Source organism: Poecilia formosa, unplaced genomic scaffold (genome assembly GCF_000485575.1).
Source record: "Poecilia formosa unplaced genomic scaffold, Poecilia_formosa-5.1.2 Scaffold4, whole genome shotgun sequence".
Lineage (NCBI taxonomy): Eukaryota > Metazoa > Chordata > Actinopteri > Cyprinodontiformes > Poeciliidae > Poecilia > Poecilia formosa.
In genome coordinates this window covers 1874775-1894172 of record NW_006799943.1, presented here as the reverse complement: position 1 = coordinate 1894172, position 19398 = coordinate 1874775, and the positions used below count along the sequence as shown (strand labels likewise).

The 19398-nt window shown below is 39.3% G+C and overlaps 1 protein-coding gene across 1 annotated transcript in view; it reads right to left on the bottom strand.

Annotated features, from left to right (window-relative positions):
- Positions 1–17443, bottom strand: part of LOC103143117 (cytohesin-3) — a 39253-nt gene extending 21810 nt beyond the window's left edge. Inside the window, exons 1-2 of the mRNA XM_007559532.2 lie at positions 17032–17443; positions 868–950 (exon numbers count right to left, since the gene is read on the bottom strand). Coding sequence (XP_007559594.1) covers positions 868–950; positions 17032–17050 — 102 coding nt within the window. The 5' untranslated portion in view covers positions 17051–17443. The remainder of the gene's footprint in view (positions 1–867; positions 951–17031) is intronic.
- Positions 17444–19398: the final 1955 nt, after the last annotated feature.

Here is a 19398-nt window from a genome sequence, read left to right as displayed (position 1 = left end):
ATGAGCTGCTGATTCCCATGAAATTTTAATTCAAATTCAATTCAAAAACACTTTATCATAAAGGGAAATTAAATGCTTTTTAAATACCTGGATAATATCAACCCTGCAGTGAAGATGAGTAATAAAGATAAATTAATCTAAAAAAAAAAAGCCAACTTGAAAAACTTCTCTCAATTGTATTTTTTTACAGAGGAAACATATTTATTTATCTATTTCACCAAAAATACAAAAGGAGGACAATATTAAGGTTTGTACACTCCAAGAAACTGCAGACATCAGTCTGTTAGAGGAGATGATAAATGATAACAAAGGACATAAACAGAGAAACGTAAAACAGAAAGACTCTTTCCACAAACATTTTGTAACTTTTGGCACCATGAACCCAGATCACTGTGGATACAGAAGGGAACAGAAGAACTGCTCCAATGACAAACTGCTGCATCCTGAAGGCACAAAGGAGCGTAATCACAGATCCTTCCTCCCAGCAGCTCATGGAACCATCTTTCCAACAAACTCAATCAGTTTGTTGTTGTTTTCTCATGCATAATTATACGAGCACAGTTTGTACATTCTTCTAATTTCCAGCTCATTAATCAGGAACATTCATTTCGGAATCTGAGTATGTTATTTTTAATAACCGTGCAGTCTTTTTACTTACTTTCTGTTTTTATGTTTTTACCTTAGTGCAGATTTACTTTTTATTCTATGCAACAACCCAACTTGAAGGAGTGCACAAATATCTGTGCTCAATTAAATTTGTGATTTCTTCTTTGCACACGCCAGTGAGAAATAATAAATGGAGGCCCGAGCAGCTAGTGCTGCGACTGATTCCTGCAAAAAAAAAAAAAAAAAAAAAAAAAAACGCACCTCGATGTCATCAAGCAGCTCCCTCTTCCTCCGCCGGATGCTGGACAGCTCATCCCTCTCCTCCAGGGACAGATCCTCAGGGACTGAAAGACAGACAAGATGGAAAAAATACATCTAACTTTAACTTTCATTTAAGCAGCTCCCACATCTCTTTTCCGGTCTGTTCTTTCCTCATCTTGTGACAGCACGAAAGTAACCGAAATGCTCTCTCTTTTGCTGAGTCAAACGAGAAACAAAAAGTGATCAAGCAACAAAATGCACCAGAACAGCAGAAACTCTGTGAACTCAGTGAAAAGCTGCAGCTGTTCTTCCTCCTTCAGCTGGAGAGGCGAATATGAAGAGCCTGGACGTTCATCTTAATTAACTGCAGGAAGAGAGAAGGCGAAAACTCTCAATTATTCCAGCTGAAAAGCGTTTTGGCTCGTCCCTCCCCCCATCTCCATTTGGCCCAGGGGAAATGGCGCTTAGTAAAACTAATCCAGATTAGGTGTTCTTTCATTAAATGTGAACTTGGCAGTTTACCACAGCCTACCACCCGCCGACCTCCGACCCCCACGCCCTGAGTGTTTGTCGCTCACAGCAAAAACAGGCGAGTGGAGAGGATGAATTTACTTTTCTTAACCCAACTTGTTTGATTCGCCTCAGTTTGCCCCAGTGTTCTCCAAACAGGGACGGGAAAATTCATGAAGCTATCTGCAGGAGCTAAAGGCTAAATATGAAAATTCACATTATAAAAATATTTCAACTCTTATATTGCAAAATTTTATAATACAAAATTTAACATTTTAGTTTGTTACAATATAGAATTGTAAAAAATATATATATTTTAATATAATTGAATTTGACAATCCACAAAATTATTATATGTAACAATTTTACAGTTTTATACATAAAATTGTTACATATAATCTGTATTATATCTGATGATATAACAACATATTAATATTAAAAATGTTTAATCTATATTTTCTCATGGATTAAATGGACCAATTTTCTAATCTAGTACATTTTTTACTTTGATCTTTAAGCATCACTTAAAGGTTTAGAAATTAATCAGACTAGAGAAACAAAAGATTTCTCTCTCTCTCTCGCTCTATACATACATATATATATATATATATATATATATATATATACATATATGTGTGTGTGTTCCAAGATGACCTATATATTCTCTTGGATCACATCAACAGCTGATGTGTTTATGGCAAAAAAAAAAAAAAAAGAAAGAAAAAAAGGAACTATAACTTTCTGCAAAATACCAAATTACCATGCTGGACTTATTCAAGTCTGCATGTATTTAGAGCAATCTGCTCTGTGTGTGGCAAAAAGCAGATCCAGAAAAATGAAGGAGATTTCACTTCTTCATGAATTTATATCTGCTGACCTTTGGGAAATCCGAATTCAGTAGGAATCTCCACTAAACTCACGCCAGGAAGCATTCAGGTGAGCTAAGGGCTAGCCAGGTATTGCTGCACATGGCTGAACAAACAACACTGAAGGGGTTTCCCCACCCTGTTGTGTGGTGATGGTGAGCAGCAGGTACACAGGAGAGAGCACTGTGGGGTTTCCTCTGTGGAGCCGGTTTCAGAAGACAGCAAAGGGGGATGTGAGTGAACAATGGCCGACAGTAGCAAAACAAAGACATTAATTAGCGCTGCTGACCCCCGGCTGCCTCTCTGCTCTTACACAACACTGCTGCGTGCGCTCAAAGTGGAGCTTTAAAGCCAATTAGAGCTTTCAGAAAGTTTCAAGGCTTTAACACAACTCTTTGATGTTGGACTCAAGGAATCGCTTCTAAACTTTTAGCCCACTGTTCTGTACTTACAGTTAAAGTAGAAAGAAACTTTCGTGGATTTGGCCTACGGGACTGAGACGCAGCTACAGTTAATTAGGCTAACAACATCTAAGTGGGCTGGAGATACTCCAGCAGTGCACAGCCCCGTTCTTCTTCTACTGTATCACAAGGCTTGTAATAGCGGACGTCTACCAGAAACTTGTGGTTGTTTACAATTTCATCCTAAAACCTATAATATATGAATATAAAGAAACGGCATTCTGAATATGTATTTTCTGACTTCCTGTTTCAGGAATCACTGTGATGATCACAGAAGGCTCAAGAAGCTACTTAAACTGGTACCCCTGTAACCTGACAATGAGTAGATAGATGGATCTGAGTGCTTCTTCAGAATTAACCTCTAAACACATTACTGATACTAAAAATGTCTAGTGATCATCAAATATGTAAGTATGATGCTCATTCAAAGCCTGACGGTGTCAGGTAGTTCTTCGTAGGTCAGATGTCTGAGTCTATAACAGTGAAGGGTCAGGGCATCTACAGCTATATGAATCCAATCTCTCTGTGCAAACGCCTGACATATAAACAACTCCAATCTTGATTTATTACAAAATTAATAACAAAACTATTAATGTCAACCTGTTTACACATGTTAAAAGTCCAGGTTTCCCTTATTGCAATCACTTTAGTCTTTCAAATCCTACAAAGTATTAGAGAAGAGGCTGACTGACGTTTTTGTCCAGGTGTTTCCTTCTACATTGGGTCCACCAATTAAACTGTTAACACACTTAAACCCACTGAGTTTCTTTACATTGCAAATGTGTGCAAAACACTGTCAATATTCCACCAGTGTTGAAAAAACACAATTTCGCAATCGCTGTGTTTCCATTGAATAAGGAATGCAATTACAATCACAAGTGAATAAGTTTGTTCACATGATAAGTCATAAAAACACGCCACGCCATCATCTCCCTACCACTTCCTGTCGTTTTGTTCTTTGTAGTTTGCGCCAGTGACAACATCCGGCTATTCATTATGTGACTTGTATGATGCGAAAAAAAAGTGTTTCCATTGCAGTTTTGCAAAATCAACAAAGAAAGAAAAAAAAGAAAAAAAACACACCTCATCCCAGCAGCAGAACTTTTTATGGAAAAACAAGATTTTGCCACCAACTACAAAGAAAACAAAGCCACACTTAAATAACCCATGAAAATTAAGTGGGATGTGAGCAATAGAAAAAAGCCCTCATTGGACTTTTGAGGGGTAAGAAATTCACAGAAGCTCCTGAGGGTTAGAAACTTCAAACCGCGCTCCCCAAGAACAAGAGCCTCCAGTAATTCACCCCCCCAAAAAACAAAATCCCTCAAAATCTACTTTGAAGACCTAATCCCCTGCTGCTCTTCACACCCAAAACTAACAACTGCTACTGACCACCCACTGGAGCCAGAGGCTTTACTGCATAAAATACCATCAGTCACTTTAAACAACTCAGACCTCCATCTGGTCACACAAAAACCCAAATTTAGGTTGTTTGTTGGGTTCCAATTGCCAAGCTACGGAAAACTGATTTAGGGATTTCACTAAAACCGGCACAGAGTGAAAATCCCACGCTCACTTAGCCCTGGCAGTTGTCCCATGTGGACTAAGAGGAGAATCATCCAGATTCACTGGCTTTAAGCTAGCAACTTTACCCTCTGTAATAATATTACAAGTGGATGAGCTTTAAGTAGACCAACAGGTAACCCTGTTACCCAGCTTGGCGTTGGAGCGCGCCAGGTCACGTGTGTGGAAGACGAGGAAACCTCCGCTGGATCCAGATTCTAATCTGAGGCCCGCTGTCCCAAATCCCTCTGAGACATGCTCTGTGTTACGGCGCGGGTCGTTTGCACCAACAGTCCGACATGTGGCGGGACCGCACATGAGCTCAAAAGACACCACGGCCTGCTGGCACTAATCCCACACACACTCACCCTCCCTGACACCGATTAAGCCCAATATGAGTGTGTTAAGGCGGAAGTTCAGCGCACAGATCCGTACAACCAGATGTTCTCTCTGCATGGCTGCAGTTCCACTTTAACCTATTTAACTTCAGTGATGCAAAGTAAAATAACAAAAAAATATCACGATTAGCAGCACAGAGGGAACTTAATCAAGTCACAATAAGCAATCAATGAATCACAGATCTTTAGCATCTAATATTAACTTCGGTTTCTGTGTACTTTTACAGTTAGTGGAGGCACTTGCATTAATCGTGAAGTTTCTAATCTAACACATAGAACTTGATGCCTACAATGGAAACACGGCACAATTAATGCTGCGCCTAGCTTTGTTTTAAACTGATAATAGCCAACTTTGAGTCGTCTTTCCACACTAACAATTTCCATATTAGCCGTGATTCCATCAGCGTTTTATTATGTGCTTTTGAAGACAAGGTTGATGGAAATGACAAAATTTTAAATGACTCCATCAATTTCGCAAAATGTTTTTACATTCACTCCAAGTGGTTTTTGGCTTTTCGGAAAAAGTGTCGATGTGCTAAAGGGGAAATGGAAATATTTACCAAATAAGTTCTGAAGAAGCGAATGCCTCCGTCCACTGGTGGGTCTATCCCTTAACAGAGGAACGAAACCCGGACAAAGTCCAAACTTCCATCTCAGAGGGGAGGACTCCTTTTTTTTTTTAGATGTTTGGTCCATGATAGTTAGAAACCTCTACTTCCTGCTTATCACAGCCAGTGGCGCAACTGCACATTATTCAGGTGGATGCGAAAACATAAATCCTCCCCTCCCCCCAAGATGGAAGGAACATCGGGGTGAAGGAATGACGCTTCCTCCCCCGAGGCGACGCTGTGTGAAGTGTAAAAATCGCTACATTTACCTCGTTATGTACAACAGGTGAAGGAGCGTGTAGCGCACTGAAGTGTATGGGAAAACATAACCGGTGCGTCGCCCCCTCCAGACGGGGTTTTGACGCCCCCTCTGGTGCTGCGCCCCTATGCGTTGCATACGCTGCATACCCACTTTTTGCGCCTCTGATCACAGCCTAGCAGAGTGTCAACAATTACACTTTGTGTACCCTGATTGATTCGCTCCACACCAGTAGATAGAAATATTTTCTTGTTTTGTTTTCCTTATATCCGCATTTTAAAAGTTCATTTAAAATTCAGATTACAGTAGATGGATACAGAGCCAGAGAAGAGTCTTCTTGTTCATGCAAACCGTCAGAGTTTTGCGTTGGGCAAAGTTGTTGCCTAAATAATAGACTTATCAACGTGCCCTCCCTCTTTACAATATCAGAAAAATACTTTTAACTAGCAAAAAAATACGTCTTGATTTTTACATTTTAAAAGCAGCAAATACTTGACTGAACCGTCTTTACTTCCTGCATGCATGCCAGATGAGATTCAGCTGTACCTTCACACCATACACAGTTTCAGCCTACATACGGTGATAACGTTCCATCCTACATTATCACAGTATGTTTGTGTTGCAGATTGTCCATCAATACTTCAGTATAAAATCCCAAGCCTTTGCGTGACTGAAGAGATTTGGGGAGCTATTGTGACCTTTAGCTGTTAACTAACTCTGGGGATACAGGCAGAATCTGGGGCTCGGATTCTACACTGATCTGCTGGTTAATCTGCAATTTCTGAAAGGACCTCCTACTGTGTGGTTTGGTTGCAGGGGAGGTCGTCCGTACATTATCTGCTCTTTAAATCACACATCTGCTCAGCATCTGCTCTTATGGCAACATTTTATTCAATGAATCTTGGGGCTTTGCAACCATAAGATGGCAGCCAAAGCTAATCCTGACCCTGAACTAACCCAAAATCTGAAGATCTGATCAGCCTGAAAAGGAGTGAGATTGGTGTTTTTCTTCTGGCCTCTCTCTGGGTGTGTGTGATCCCAGTTAACTCTGTGTTCACTCACAAACACAGGTGGTTCTCTACTTTCAAGCACGAGTTGAAATTAATGTTTTCGTTACAGATCTGGAAAATCCAATAAGGGTGAACCCAGAAATCAGCTGCTGACTGCAAAAACAACAATGCAAAAATAAGGTGTTTGTGTTAGTCATTAAAACCACGCCGGACCATCCAACAGCAGATTGGTGCAACAGTGGATGCACCAATCCACTGTTGTCCCTTCCGATACCGATACAGATATCTGAGGTTAAGTATTGGCCGATACAGAAAAAAAAGTGCTCGAATAGACTTAACACATTTTTTTAAGGCATAAAAAAACTGCCTTAAAAATGTATTTGAAAACTGTGCACCAGTACAACACACTTAAATACACCAATAGCATCACAAGCTTGGTCAAACATGCAAAACTAGGGCTGGATCATCTAGATAGATTTTTGTTTCAAATATCTGAAATTCTGTTAATCTGGTGGTGTGACCGTTCCTGTTTTATCCACAGTTTTCACTCTACGGCATTTTTTTTTTAATGTACATTTGAGCAGGTTTGAGCACCGTCGCTTCATAACTGACCTCTTTCATCTGCCTACAACCCCCAGAATTTCTGGAGTGAAGGTCAGTGAATATACTATATACTGAATATTGAAAATTCTATCAGACACATTATCTATTAATATTGATCACGTATCTATTTCAATATGTATAGTTATTGATTTATTGTCCGGCTCTATGTAAAAACAACACAACTTTCATTTGTTTAGTCAGTGCTATTAGGAGTATAACAGTTAGTTAAATAAATAATAAGGAAACTGAAACTAAATTAATAGTTTGACTGCTTTGCATCAACAAACATTTCAAATGGTTCAGAAAGTGTAATTAGGAATTCTAAATATAATGTAAAATAAATAATAAAGCATGATGTCACTCAGAGCACAAAGCATAGAATTCAGCTTAGATCTGCCCTTATGGATTGGGCACATTGCCACTGAAACCCAATCTAGAACTGTTTTCAATATCAGGACCATATTAGACCGGTGCAGCTCTAGTTTATGTCTTGTGAAAATGTCATGCATCACCTCATCTAGTAAAGCTGGAGGCTTTGTTCCAATTATAAGTGAAACCTGACCTACTCATTAAACACTCAAGGTGCGTTGAAGCTGGGTGTTTCCCCGTTTGTCTTCAGCCAGAAGGCAAGAAAACACGTCGCCCCTGAAGCCTCCGTGCCCCCCCCCCCACACACACACACAGACCTCGCCCTCTCCTAATTCTCCTTCCCCTGACGTTAGGTGCAGATTACTCAGTCCATCTCTGCTGCTGTCTCTCTGCTGTCTCTGCTCCCTGATTTCATTTGCCATGCCTTTTTTTTTTATATCTGCTCGCCGTCCTGCTCTTTAAGACCTTCTCCTCCTACTTACACCACCGAGTAATAATTCCAGGCAAAAGCTTTGCCTGCTCTGTTTACAACAGCAGAAACACTGCCTTACAACCAGATACAATGTCTCTCTCACACACACACACACACACACACACACACACACACACACACACACACACACACACACACACACACACACACACAGAATGCCATGGAGATGGCAACATGTAGGAAAGCCTCCACAGACTCTTTTCTAATCAGCTCCATATGCATTCTCCTCTTTGAGCTCCGACTCAATCCGTGCACATCTCGCGTCGCCACTGTCTGCGTGTTTTTCCGTTGGCCTTGTTACATCTGGTATGATGTTCTGTGTTTTGACCACAAAACCTATAATCTTCACAGTCTAAATAATTTTCAAATCATCCCTTAAGCCTTCAAACAACAGCACCCGCCCACTGGGTCAACCGCTGGGCTGTAAAGAGCATGTTTTAGCACCTCATAGCGCCTCTGCTTTATAGCACAAAGGAGTCTCATTTGTCTAAGCCAAAATAGTTTTTTTATTTTTTTTTGTTTTATTAGGTAAAATGTTTCCATGACTGTCAACACAAGCGTGGGAAAAAATAATTACACCCCCGCTGCTCTTATGGGATATCAGAGGGTGAGCTGCAAACATGTGTCGCTAATTAGCCAATCATTAGCTGGGGTGGCTGCTAGCTGTGCAACGATAAATCCAGCTGAATGACGAGATAAAATTTTAAGAAAAAAAAACTATCGTACCCCATGTTTTAGTGTGAAGGTTTCACAGATTATAAACTTTGTTTTAAAGGATCATAATTAATGCAGATTATTCTGGTCTGTGTTTAGTGACCAAAAGAATGAGACCGCGGATACAAACAGCTGAAATGGGTTTTCTCTGTAGAGTGTCTGGGTTCTCCCTTAGAAATAAGGTGAGAAGCTGGGCCATCAAGGAGGGTCTCAAAGTAGAGCCGCTGCTCCTTCATGTCGAGAGGAGCCAGCCGAGGTGGCTCAGCATCTGGTTAGGATGCCTCCTGGACGCCTCTCTGGGCACCTCCCACCAGGAGGAGACACAGAGGAAGACCCAGGACACGCTGGAGGAACTATGTTTCTTGGCTGGCCTGGGAACGCCTTGGGATTCCCCCAGAAGAGCTGGAACAAGGGGCTGGGGAGAGGGAAGTCTGGGCCTCCCGTCTTAAGCTGCTACCCCCACAACCCGACCCTGGATAAGCGGAAGAAAATGGATGGATAGATGGTTTAGTGAGTCAGCAGATCTCCCGTCTGTTAGCAGCTCAACATTCACAGATTCACTATTTTGCGGATTTCTCTGGGAAACTCAGAGTTGTTCACAAAGAAGGATTTTTTTTTTTTTACAGAGCATATCTAAAATATATTTAAAAAATCCAGCTTTGGAAACTGAAAAACTTTGGCACAGTGCTACTGGCTTCCATTTAGAAAGCAACCAGTCCAGGAGTGGCATTCACTTTCTTTACTACTTACTGGCTGCACTGCCATGAACAGGAGATAGAAGAGATCTTGGGTAGTTAATTAATGTGTATTAAGGCATGTTTGGTATTGAACCAAATATACCTGCCTGTTAAAACAGGCAGCTTAGAATGTTTTTAGAAGGAGTTTCAAGGAATCATGAATTGGACCGCCACAAAAGCTTATGATTTATTTAACCATGTGGTCTGAGGTGTTCTGAATGCCAAGTAAGCATAAAAATGCTCCTTGGTATGTTTTCACACCTGAAATAAAGCTTCATAAATCTCAAACTATGTTTTAGAGAATTTAGATCATTTTTGTTCAGTGCAAAATGATCTAGTTCAACTAAAAACAAGAGGCAATGAGAAGCAGTCCAGACTCTACTAGTAGTACGCTGACAGGACGTTTAAAACTCCTAAGTTAAATGTCAGCGGCTAACCGTTTTGCCAATGCTAACAAGTTGTTCATATCGTCTCTCTTCCTCTGCGGAATGTTTCTATGTCCTTCCAATTACCCAAAATGGTTTTAAAGGATTTTAATAGTGGATGCTTCTTCAGTACTTTTAGGTCTGTTTCTGTGAATTGCTACTTCTACTTCTTTTCTTACTTCAAAATAAGAGTTTCGAGATTGCAGATTTCTCAGACAAAGTCTGATTTCTGGGAAATAAAAATGTTTAAAAAATTGTTTTGTAATTCATAAAAAGAGAGAACTCTTAGGAAAACATAGTCTATGTAAATTTTGACAAAAAACATAAAATGACTTCGCAAAATTGTGAACATTTCTTCAATGCCCTCATTGCATCTTTTTCTAAATCAGGCACGTAATTAAGTTTATGATCTGCCTTTGACCCCGTCAGGGTGCAGACTCACTGAAAACAATCAGGGGGCCAAATCGGCTTGCCATAAATAGAAACTTTAACTTCCTGTGCAGCAGGGAGAACCATTGTCTATGTTCTCCAAAGAACCAAGACAATGCAGATAAACTCATTACTGGCTTCTTTACAGCCGTTTCTCTGACCTCTAATCTTCCAAACTGGTTCACAACTAGGCTAAGATTTGCCAAAATATCTGGATAAATAAATCATCACTCGACTTGCACCTTAGTAGAAGCTACATGAAGCACCTGAGAGGGGAAAAAAAACTGATGTTCTAGTTGGGATTTGACTTTCTATGAGTCGTTCAATACCAGAGGACAAAAAGAGGATCCCCCACTCAGTGTGAGTGTGTGTGTGCATGGTTGGGTGACCCCACCTCTCGCCCGGAACGTTAGCTGGAGATAGACACCAGCACCCCTCCCGACCCCACTAAGGGACAAGGGTGTAAAGAAGATGGATGGAAAAGAGGATCCAAACATTGTGCTCAAGTTAGAGTCACAATACTTCAGCATATTTTTACTCAAGTAAAAGCAAAAAGTAGCCGTCCAAGAAATTACTCAAGTAGAAGTAAAAGAGTATTTGGTAAAAAGTCTACTTAAGCACAGAGTAACTAATCAAATGATCAATCATTTAATGTCAAAATGTACATAATCAGATGGACCAAACTAAAGTTAAGTGAAAATGTTGGTATTTTGAGGACAAACATGACAGTAATTAAAATAAGGAAAAAGTAACAAAACAGGCAAAATATTTTCTTTTCCAAATCTATTTCTTTCAATAGGAAACTTACGAAACTTTAACAAAAACTGCAGGTGTGTCTGGTGAAATTTTGGTTAAAACATTTCATTCAGTTGGTAGAGAATCCAGACATTTTACTCAGGAAAGAGGAGCAATACTTTGTAACAGAATTACTCAAATAAAAGGTAAAAAGTACAGCATAGTAAAAATAGTCTTAAAAGTACTTTTTTTTTCAAATAAGTTACTAGTTAGTACCCAACTCTGTTCACTACCAACCAGTTCCTCCCACTCAGCTCCAGCCTGTTTGACAGCCTGACATCCTCCCACGTACTCGCCCCGTAGCCACAACATGCTCCACACCCTAATTACACCAACTTTTCCCTCTTAGCAACTAATCTCCCCCAGAACTGCAGCGCTAGCTGTGACCGCCAAGAAATGACACGCACGCCGTCTGACTCTCCAAAGCTGCTTTATCTCGGGTTTCAAGCCTGCCAGCGCGAATGTGATCAGAAATTTTTGGGGGGAAATAATTGCGCACAATTAGATGGTTATTAAGTCCAAGGGAGAGGGGGCGGGGGGGTGATTGTTGAAAAATCTGAGGAGAGAGGAGATTTTTGTTTTAGGTTTTGGTGATGCAGTTTCATGGGGAAATCATTCGTTATGCATTTGTGACTCTTCACCATTAAAGCTCCTGGTGATAAAGCAGACCTGCTGCAGCCTGATATGATTTGTTATTTCAGCAAATCTCAATCTGTGGCTATGAAGGCAGGAGAACAGACGGAAAGGTTTCCCACGATCAGAGAACGACAAGGACAAACATTTCTGCAAGTGTCCTTCTACAGGGAACTCTGCAAAAGAAACGAGAAAAAACCTCAACTAAGTCTTATATTATTTTTAGTCTAGTTTCTAGTGCAAATATCATATAATACTTAAAATAAGACAAAACTAACTTACAAGTAACTTTTCATGAAAGGTATTAGTTCCACTGGTAGATTATTTCACTTATAACAAGATAAGATATTTTACATGTTATAAGGCAGATAATAAATGATGTGCCAGTAGAACTAATACTTTACTTTTTGTTACTTACGAGTTAGTTTTGTCTCATTTAAAGTAAAGATGCATCAAGCCAATATTTTTATCTGTATTGGTCTAATATTGAAAAAAAAGCCAAGACTGAGTATCGGAGACAATGTACCAGATCTTTTCAATCTAAATCTATGCTTTGTGCTCTGATAGATTTTGTTCTTTATTTACTTTAAATCATATTTTGAATTCCTAATTGTACTTTCTGAACAATTTGAAAGAAATTTGAAGGAAGAACAATTTTTGATATGTTTGCCCAAAGCAGTCAACCTATTGTTTTGTCAATTTCTTTATTATTTATTTTACATTGGCTGTTCTACTCCTAATTGCACTGACTGAATAATTGAAAGTTGTTTTTACATGTGCTGTACTGGTGCAGAGTTATCAGATAAATCAATACATTCATATCCATGTTTAAAAAAAATTAGAAATGTTTTAAGTTAATTCAGCTGTTTTTCTGTATCTAATCGGACGATACCTCAGATATCTGCATTGGAAGTGGAAAAAAGTGGATTGGTGCGACTCTAGAAACTGGACTAAAAAGTAGGTAGTGAGATTTCACATTTTTGCAGTGAAGCCGTTGACAGTAGAGCTGTGGAAGAGAATACATCCACATACTGAGCGACTGAAGCTCAGCGCTGACGGCTGTGGAGCGGAGAAACTTCAGGAGGGCCAGCTGTGACAAACCATGGCCTCCATCCAGACATTCACTGCTCTGCTTCCCACACCCGTTTGGCTTTTGTGTTTTTTCCCCTTCTCACTTCTCCATCCAACTATAAAATGTTGCTAAAATTAGACTCATGAGTTATATATATATAAAAAACTATTCAAGTCTGTTGATGATTTCCTCCGTGCTGAGGCCAGGCCCCGTCTGCTCTGCAGCACACAAATAACAGAGACGTGCCAACTCTGAATAGTGAGCACAACGCAGCTGAGTATCACAGACTTATAGTTTACAACACGAGTGTCCAAACTTTATGACTGCAAGACATCTGTGATAAACTATCTTTCAGTAGTCATTTTCTAAAAATCAGCACACCCCCGCCTCATTGATTCACATGTTTTCTTGACTTTTCAGTTTGAAGAGCAGCTAACGAAAACAAGCCTCCGTGTCACAAAATATACATTCCCCATGGAGACAACATTAAAAATGTTGGGTACAATCTATAATGTGAAATGTGAAGTGATGGTGATTTTGCAAAGACAATTAGTGAAACATGAGCATGCTTCCTGATGAAGTATCTAAAGCACTGCATGCAGCCTTTTTTGCCCCAGGTGCCAAAATGATCCTGTTTACTTAAAGTACTCACAGGTCACATAAATTCATTTTCTTTCAATTAAAACAATATTATTGCAATTATTTTTTCATTTTCCCTGAACAAATATAAACATTTTTATACATTTGAGAACATTTTTTTGATTCTATTTTTTCCAAGACACTCATGCTTTATTTAGTTTAACTAAGTACTGCAGCCAAGTCTGGTCGTAAGCCACTGGGTATGTTTGACCCCGTCTACCTCTTACAAAAAACAAAAAAAAAGAAAAACAAATAGTTTCAAAACCAGCTTTTCTCATTTTTAAAATCATTTGATTAGTTCGGCTCTTTTTGGAAAAAGCCATTCAGCTGTGAAAATTGTCCATTTCCACTCACTGCTTGTGTTTGTTTTGTTTTTCACCAGCGAATCTGCAGGATTCACAAGCAATAGCAACACACTGAAAAAACACTAAACCCTACCAAGTCATTTTGGTCTAGGTTTCTGGTTCAAATTTCCTAGTACACTTGAAATAAAACAAAACGAAACCAGCTTTTCAGCAAGATACGAGTTTGTTTTAAGCAAATAATTTATTAATCTTGATGAGAAAGTACTACTTTCATGACAGATTATTTCACTGATAACATGAGAAAATGTCTTGCTATAAGTGAAATAAACTGCCAATGGAACTTGTACTTTTTCATCAAGATTAATGAGTCATTTACTTAAAACAAGACCTTATATCTTGCTGAAAAGCTACTTGTAAGTTAGTCTTGTCTTATTTCGAGTGATCTAAGATATTTGCACTAGAAACTAAACCAAAATGACCTGGTCAGACTTTATGTTTTTGCAGTGCAAGTTCACCTCAGACCTACGAAGCTCCAGAAAAATGGCCGCTTTCGCCTGTGGTCTGATGCTCATCTTCATCCAGTTAAATGTTTGTGAGCCTGATCTTAACCTAATCCCATTTTATGAACCTCATAGGGCTGTAAACTGGAAGCAGACACATCACCGACCCGCTTTATTAAACTCGGGGTGTTTGGCAGTGCCAGATATAGCAGCGCTAAGTGCCAGAGTTGTGATAACCTGCGTATCAAAGCGTGCTTGTGAACGATGTTAAGTGAGGTGTGACAGTGTGTGTGTGTGTGTGTGTGTAGACACTACAGAACTCACAGTTAGCTGTGTTAATGATTGCCTCTACATGGACAGCATGCCTCTGTTCTTTTTCACTTCCTGTCACATGACCCAGATCGATAAGAACAAACTTTATGCTCATTTGATTTCGACTGCTTATCACCCAAACTCACTGAGATGTCACTCTTGATGCAACTCTTGCTTCGTTGGATTGTGAATATTATAACCAAAAAAACAGAGATGTGTTGCTTGAATCAGATGAATTTCCATCATGCAGGTGAGCTCATAGGAAGGTGGCGTGAGCGTCCCTCCTGACTCTGCTGGTCTCTCAGTTTAACTGTTGCATTGTTATCAGACTACAGCCGTTTGTTTACACCACGCTTCCTCCGCGGCCTTCAGCCCCACAAGGTGGTTCGGATTATCAGCCCAGAAACATGTTGCATGTGTCAGAGAGCGCTTCACAGCGATGGAACGATAACTGGCGCTGAGCTGCAGTCTGCATCACACCGTATGTCAAAGTCACAATCGGTGATGCACAGAGTCGGGTTTGAATCTTTGAACTTTAACGAGTTTAAAGATTTTACTCAAATATGCACTGATCCGATTTCCAAGTACCGATTTTTGTAAAACCCAAAATATGACCAGATGATACGGCAGAAAAACATGTCATGATACAGGTGTTTCATATCAGTCAATGTCGATAATTATGAATCAGTCTTTTGGTTTTAGATATCTGAAATACTGCCAAACTGGTGGTGTGATCTTTCCTCTTTCATCTACAGTTTCAGCTCCACACTGCTTTTTATTTTTAAACACTAATGAGGCACAATGGTGAAACCTAAAAATGCAAATTACTCAACAGGTTGTTGCTAGACAACCAAACAGTGAGTGAGTTAGTTGATGCCATTCAGCTAGCTTAGCTCGCTGTGAGAGGTTCAGCAGCTAAAGCCTTACCTCTGCCTACATCCCCCAGAATGCAGTGCAGTTCTGGACCGGAGCTCAGTTAAATTATTGAACATTCTATCAGATGTATTATTTATTGATATTGATCACATGTCTATTGTGTTACTGATATATTGTTATTGATTTATTGTTCAAGCCGAATTTCCAATAGGGATTCTAGTTAATTCAGATGTATCTTTAATAATTATAAGTAACAACACAAAATGCATCAGTTATTACATGAATTTAAATCGATTTGTCTCAATAAAATAACAGTAACCTAAAACGATTTCTCAAAAATAGCCAGTATGGATTAAGCACAATGAAATACAATTTTGAGCATATCTCCTTTACTGTATTGACACACAAAGGTTTTCTTCTTTAATTTGTCAGAATAAAAATACCCACATACTCCAGCATACAGAGCATATTGCATTAGCTGCGCGGACTCCACACACACTTTCCGAACAGTTGAAATTTCAAAGTCGAGCGTACCAAATGCTCGACTTTGGTAAGAGGAATTTGTCACAATTTTTCTTGTGACAAATTTCTGCATTCCCACAATTCCATAGTGCGTCATCTGAGCTATCTCTTCCCATGTATTTTTTGTTCTCTCAATGTCCTTATATTTCCTCATTGACGTATCGTACAAGTTTCTACGCTCTCGAATGTCTCCCATCAGACACTCTTTACAATCTGACTCCATTTCATCTACATAGCAGTTTTTACTCAGATGTTCAAACCTCCAAGTTAGTCATTTGAAAATCAATCAAAAACCTTTCAAAATTAGAATTCTAAGTAAGGAAGTTGGACATCTATTAGCAATCCCGACCTCCAATATGGCCGCTTACATGTAAAACTTTCACATAGAAAGCTGCAGCAAAAATCTGTTTATTTGCATCTTTTAAAATTTGTATTGCATTAAATCCTTTACAAAAAATAAATAGTACATCTCTTAAGAAGTAATTCAAGTACCACAAGTGGTTTTGGTGACACAGCATGATGCTTCCAAAAATCACCATGGGGATGGTGTGTTGAGGATGGTAGTTTTTACTGTGTACTAGTGTCTGTGACCAACTACTACTACTGCCAAGCATTTCTACACTGACATTTGTGATTGCACCACGACAAAATGTGAAAAAGTTGACGGAGGTTGTACTTGTACATGACACTAGCTATTGCAGGGTTGCCAATCATTCAGTTTTTCATCCCCACCAGTTTGCAGGCTTCAAATGGCGCCAGATGATAGTGAGCATGAGCGACACATCAAAGTCCAGCTGTAAGACGTCAGACTGATGGAAAGGGAACAAACACGGATTTTCACCCCCCACTTCTCTTCATTACTTTGACGTTTCTAAAACAGCAGCAGTGATAATGGGCTTTAATGAAGCCGTTAGACTCTTTGTTTTGCCTTCTAAGTGGGATTACACGACAATTCATTCCGTTTTTTCAGTGTACAACCTAAAAAAAAACACCTGATATGTGCCCTGACTGACTCACACATCCATTCATCATCCATCCCATGGAAACCAGTGAGACCAGGCTTACCATGATTGTCTTCATCCATTTCGATTGGAGGAGCGACTTTGCAGTCCAGCTGAATGTGTGAAACCTCGCGTGAAATGTATCACACTGGGTTTTTTTGGTTGTTGTTGTTTTTTTAGTTGTTTTTTTTCCCCCTCTCCGTTTTCAGTAGAATTTCACCGGGACATAAAAGCCAGAACCGGTGCTGTGTTCACGGCAGAAGCGGACCGACGCGCGGCTGCTGTCAGCGACGAAGCGAGGACGCGAATGAACGCGAGCGGAATCCAAACTCTGCGCGTGGAGAGAAGGCGAATCCTCTCGCGCGGAAGGTGATGTTTTGGGCATGAGATCTGAGGCGGCTGCTCCTCGGTCCCTCTGCTCCATCCTCTATCTGCTCCGCCTGTATTCACGGACACACACACATTGCAATTAGGGCGGCGTCACTAAGCTCCGCCCACCGCCATTAAAAACCTCATACTCATACGCATGTGTGCGCGCGCACACAGCCGCTCTTTTACGTGGGTTTTTATTTCCTGTCTGGACTTTTATAGTCGTTTAAATTATTTTTTTTTCGACAACTGGACTGTGACACCACTATTTGAAGCATAATAGTTTTTTTTCATTGTTTTTTTAATTTTATTTCATATGCTACTTATTTCTATGACGTACTATTCAGTATGTTAATTTAAGATATCTGAAATATAAAATAATATATCCAATATATATATAAATCATCTAAGTAAAATATACTTTAATTGATTTGTACAATATATTAAAGGGAATGTCAAATAACTATACCAGAAGGGTTTTAAAGGCCTGGTCATTCATTATTTTTGATAAACAAATCTGTTGTTTTGAGAAAAAACACTGAGATGGGAAAAAAAAACAAAGGCTCATTTGGTCTAAATCATAAAATCAAGATAAAGTGGGCAGAGATATCTGGAGAGGAAACCAGAGAATTCAATGGTTGCTTCATGAAACATTTGAAGTCTAGTTTTAAGTAGAGGTGGGTGACATTGAGGTGAAGATGATGAGGGTAGTGGAGGAGTTGTTTTTGTTTTTACTAGTGACCATGATGATGAGTGTTTACCAAAAACAATGAAAGAAAGACAGGGAAAAAAATGACCCACCAGAGGCTTTACTGTAACTCTACTGCTGGTATTATTCTCTCACTCTTCGTGTTTATACTCAACATGACAATATAAATCATCAGTCAGTAGTTGAGTAATAATTTCATCTTTCAGAAGTTAATCCATGTCTTCCACATCACACTTAGTTGTCTTGTATTGCTTCATTTCAGGTCTTCAAATAACAATGTTTTAAGTAATCGATGAATCGATTTTTCTGATAGTTAATAGATTAATTGGCTGAAAAAAATGGGACATTCTACAGATTTTTTATTTATCCTCTCAAAACTTTTTATATAACAATACAAATACATTAAAATATACAAATTATCCAATATTTTTATTCCTTTTTAAATGAGAAAATAAACATTTTATTCCTTTAGCAAATTTGAACTGGATGAAGCTAACCCTACCACTTGAGGAGTTTTTGACAAAGATTTTTAATTTTTTTTTTTATCTTAAATGCAAACTGTATTTAAGACAAAACTGTTTTTGGAAAGTTTTGTCTTATTGCTTTGAAAATGTTGTTTTTCTCAGCAAATGGTGTTTTTATGTATCTGTATACTCCACCTAATGATTAATTGATTACTAAATTAGTTGACGATTATTTCAATGATCAGTTAAACATGATGAATCCGACTAATCGTTTCAGTTCTACTTAATTTACTGTTTTTTTTAGGGATATTTGTTATATATTTTTAAATACACATTTCCATTAATTACTTGAAAGACGTTCCTTAGGACAAAGGTCCTGATCCTGTTACTTTCGGCGCTCCCTCCAGATTCACCTCCTGGGTTTTGGTGATGCAGGTATTACAGCATCTTTTGAGGTCAGTCCTGGCAAGGAAATTCCACTTCCTGCCCTTTCCCTCCCCGTATGAGCTCACTCACTGAGGATTTTCCAACAGAGATTCCAGCTACGCCGGCCAGCTGTCATATTAGAGGAGAGGAACACGAAGGTTTGGGCTGGGCTCAGCTCAACATACGGTCCCCAGCTCAGGAAGGGAGTTGTGCCGGGGACACATTGTGCAGCACTCCAGGGGCACAATGGACGAAAGTTACAGGACAGGAAGTGATGAAATGGGCCTGTTTTCCTCCGCCCTCTCAGTGCGAAGATGTTTAACTAAACAAAAGCTCCTCGGCAACCTTCTAAAATTTTTGTCAGTAGTAATGGTTGTTTTTACCTTCGTTTTACACGTTTAGCTTCTGTTTTGTATAAGGAAGAAAAATAAACTTTGAAGGTGTCACATGTAGTAGCCAAATA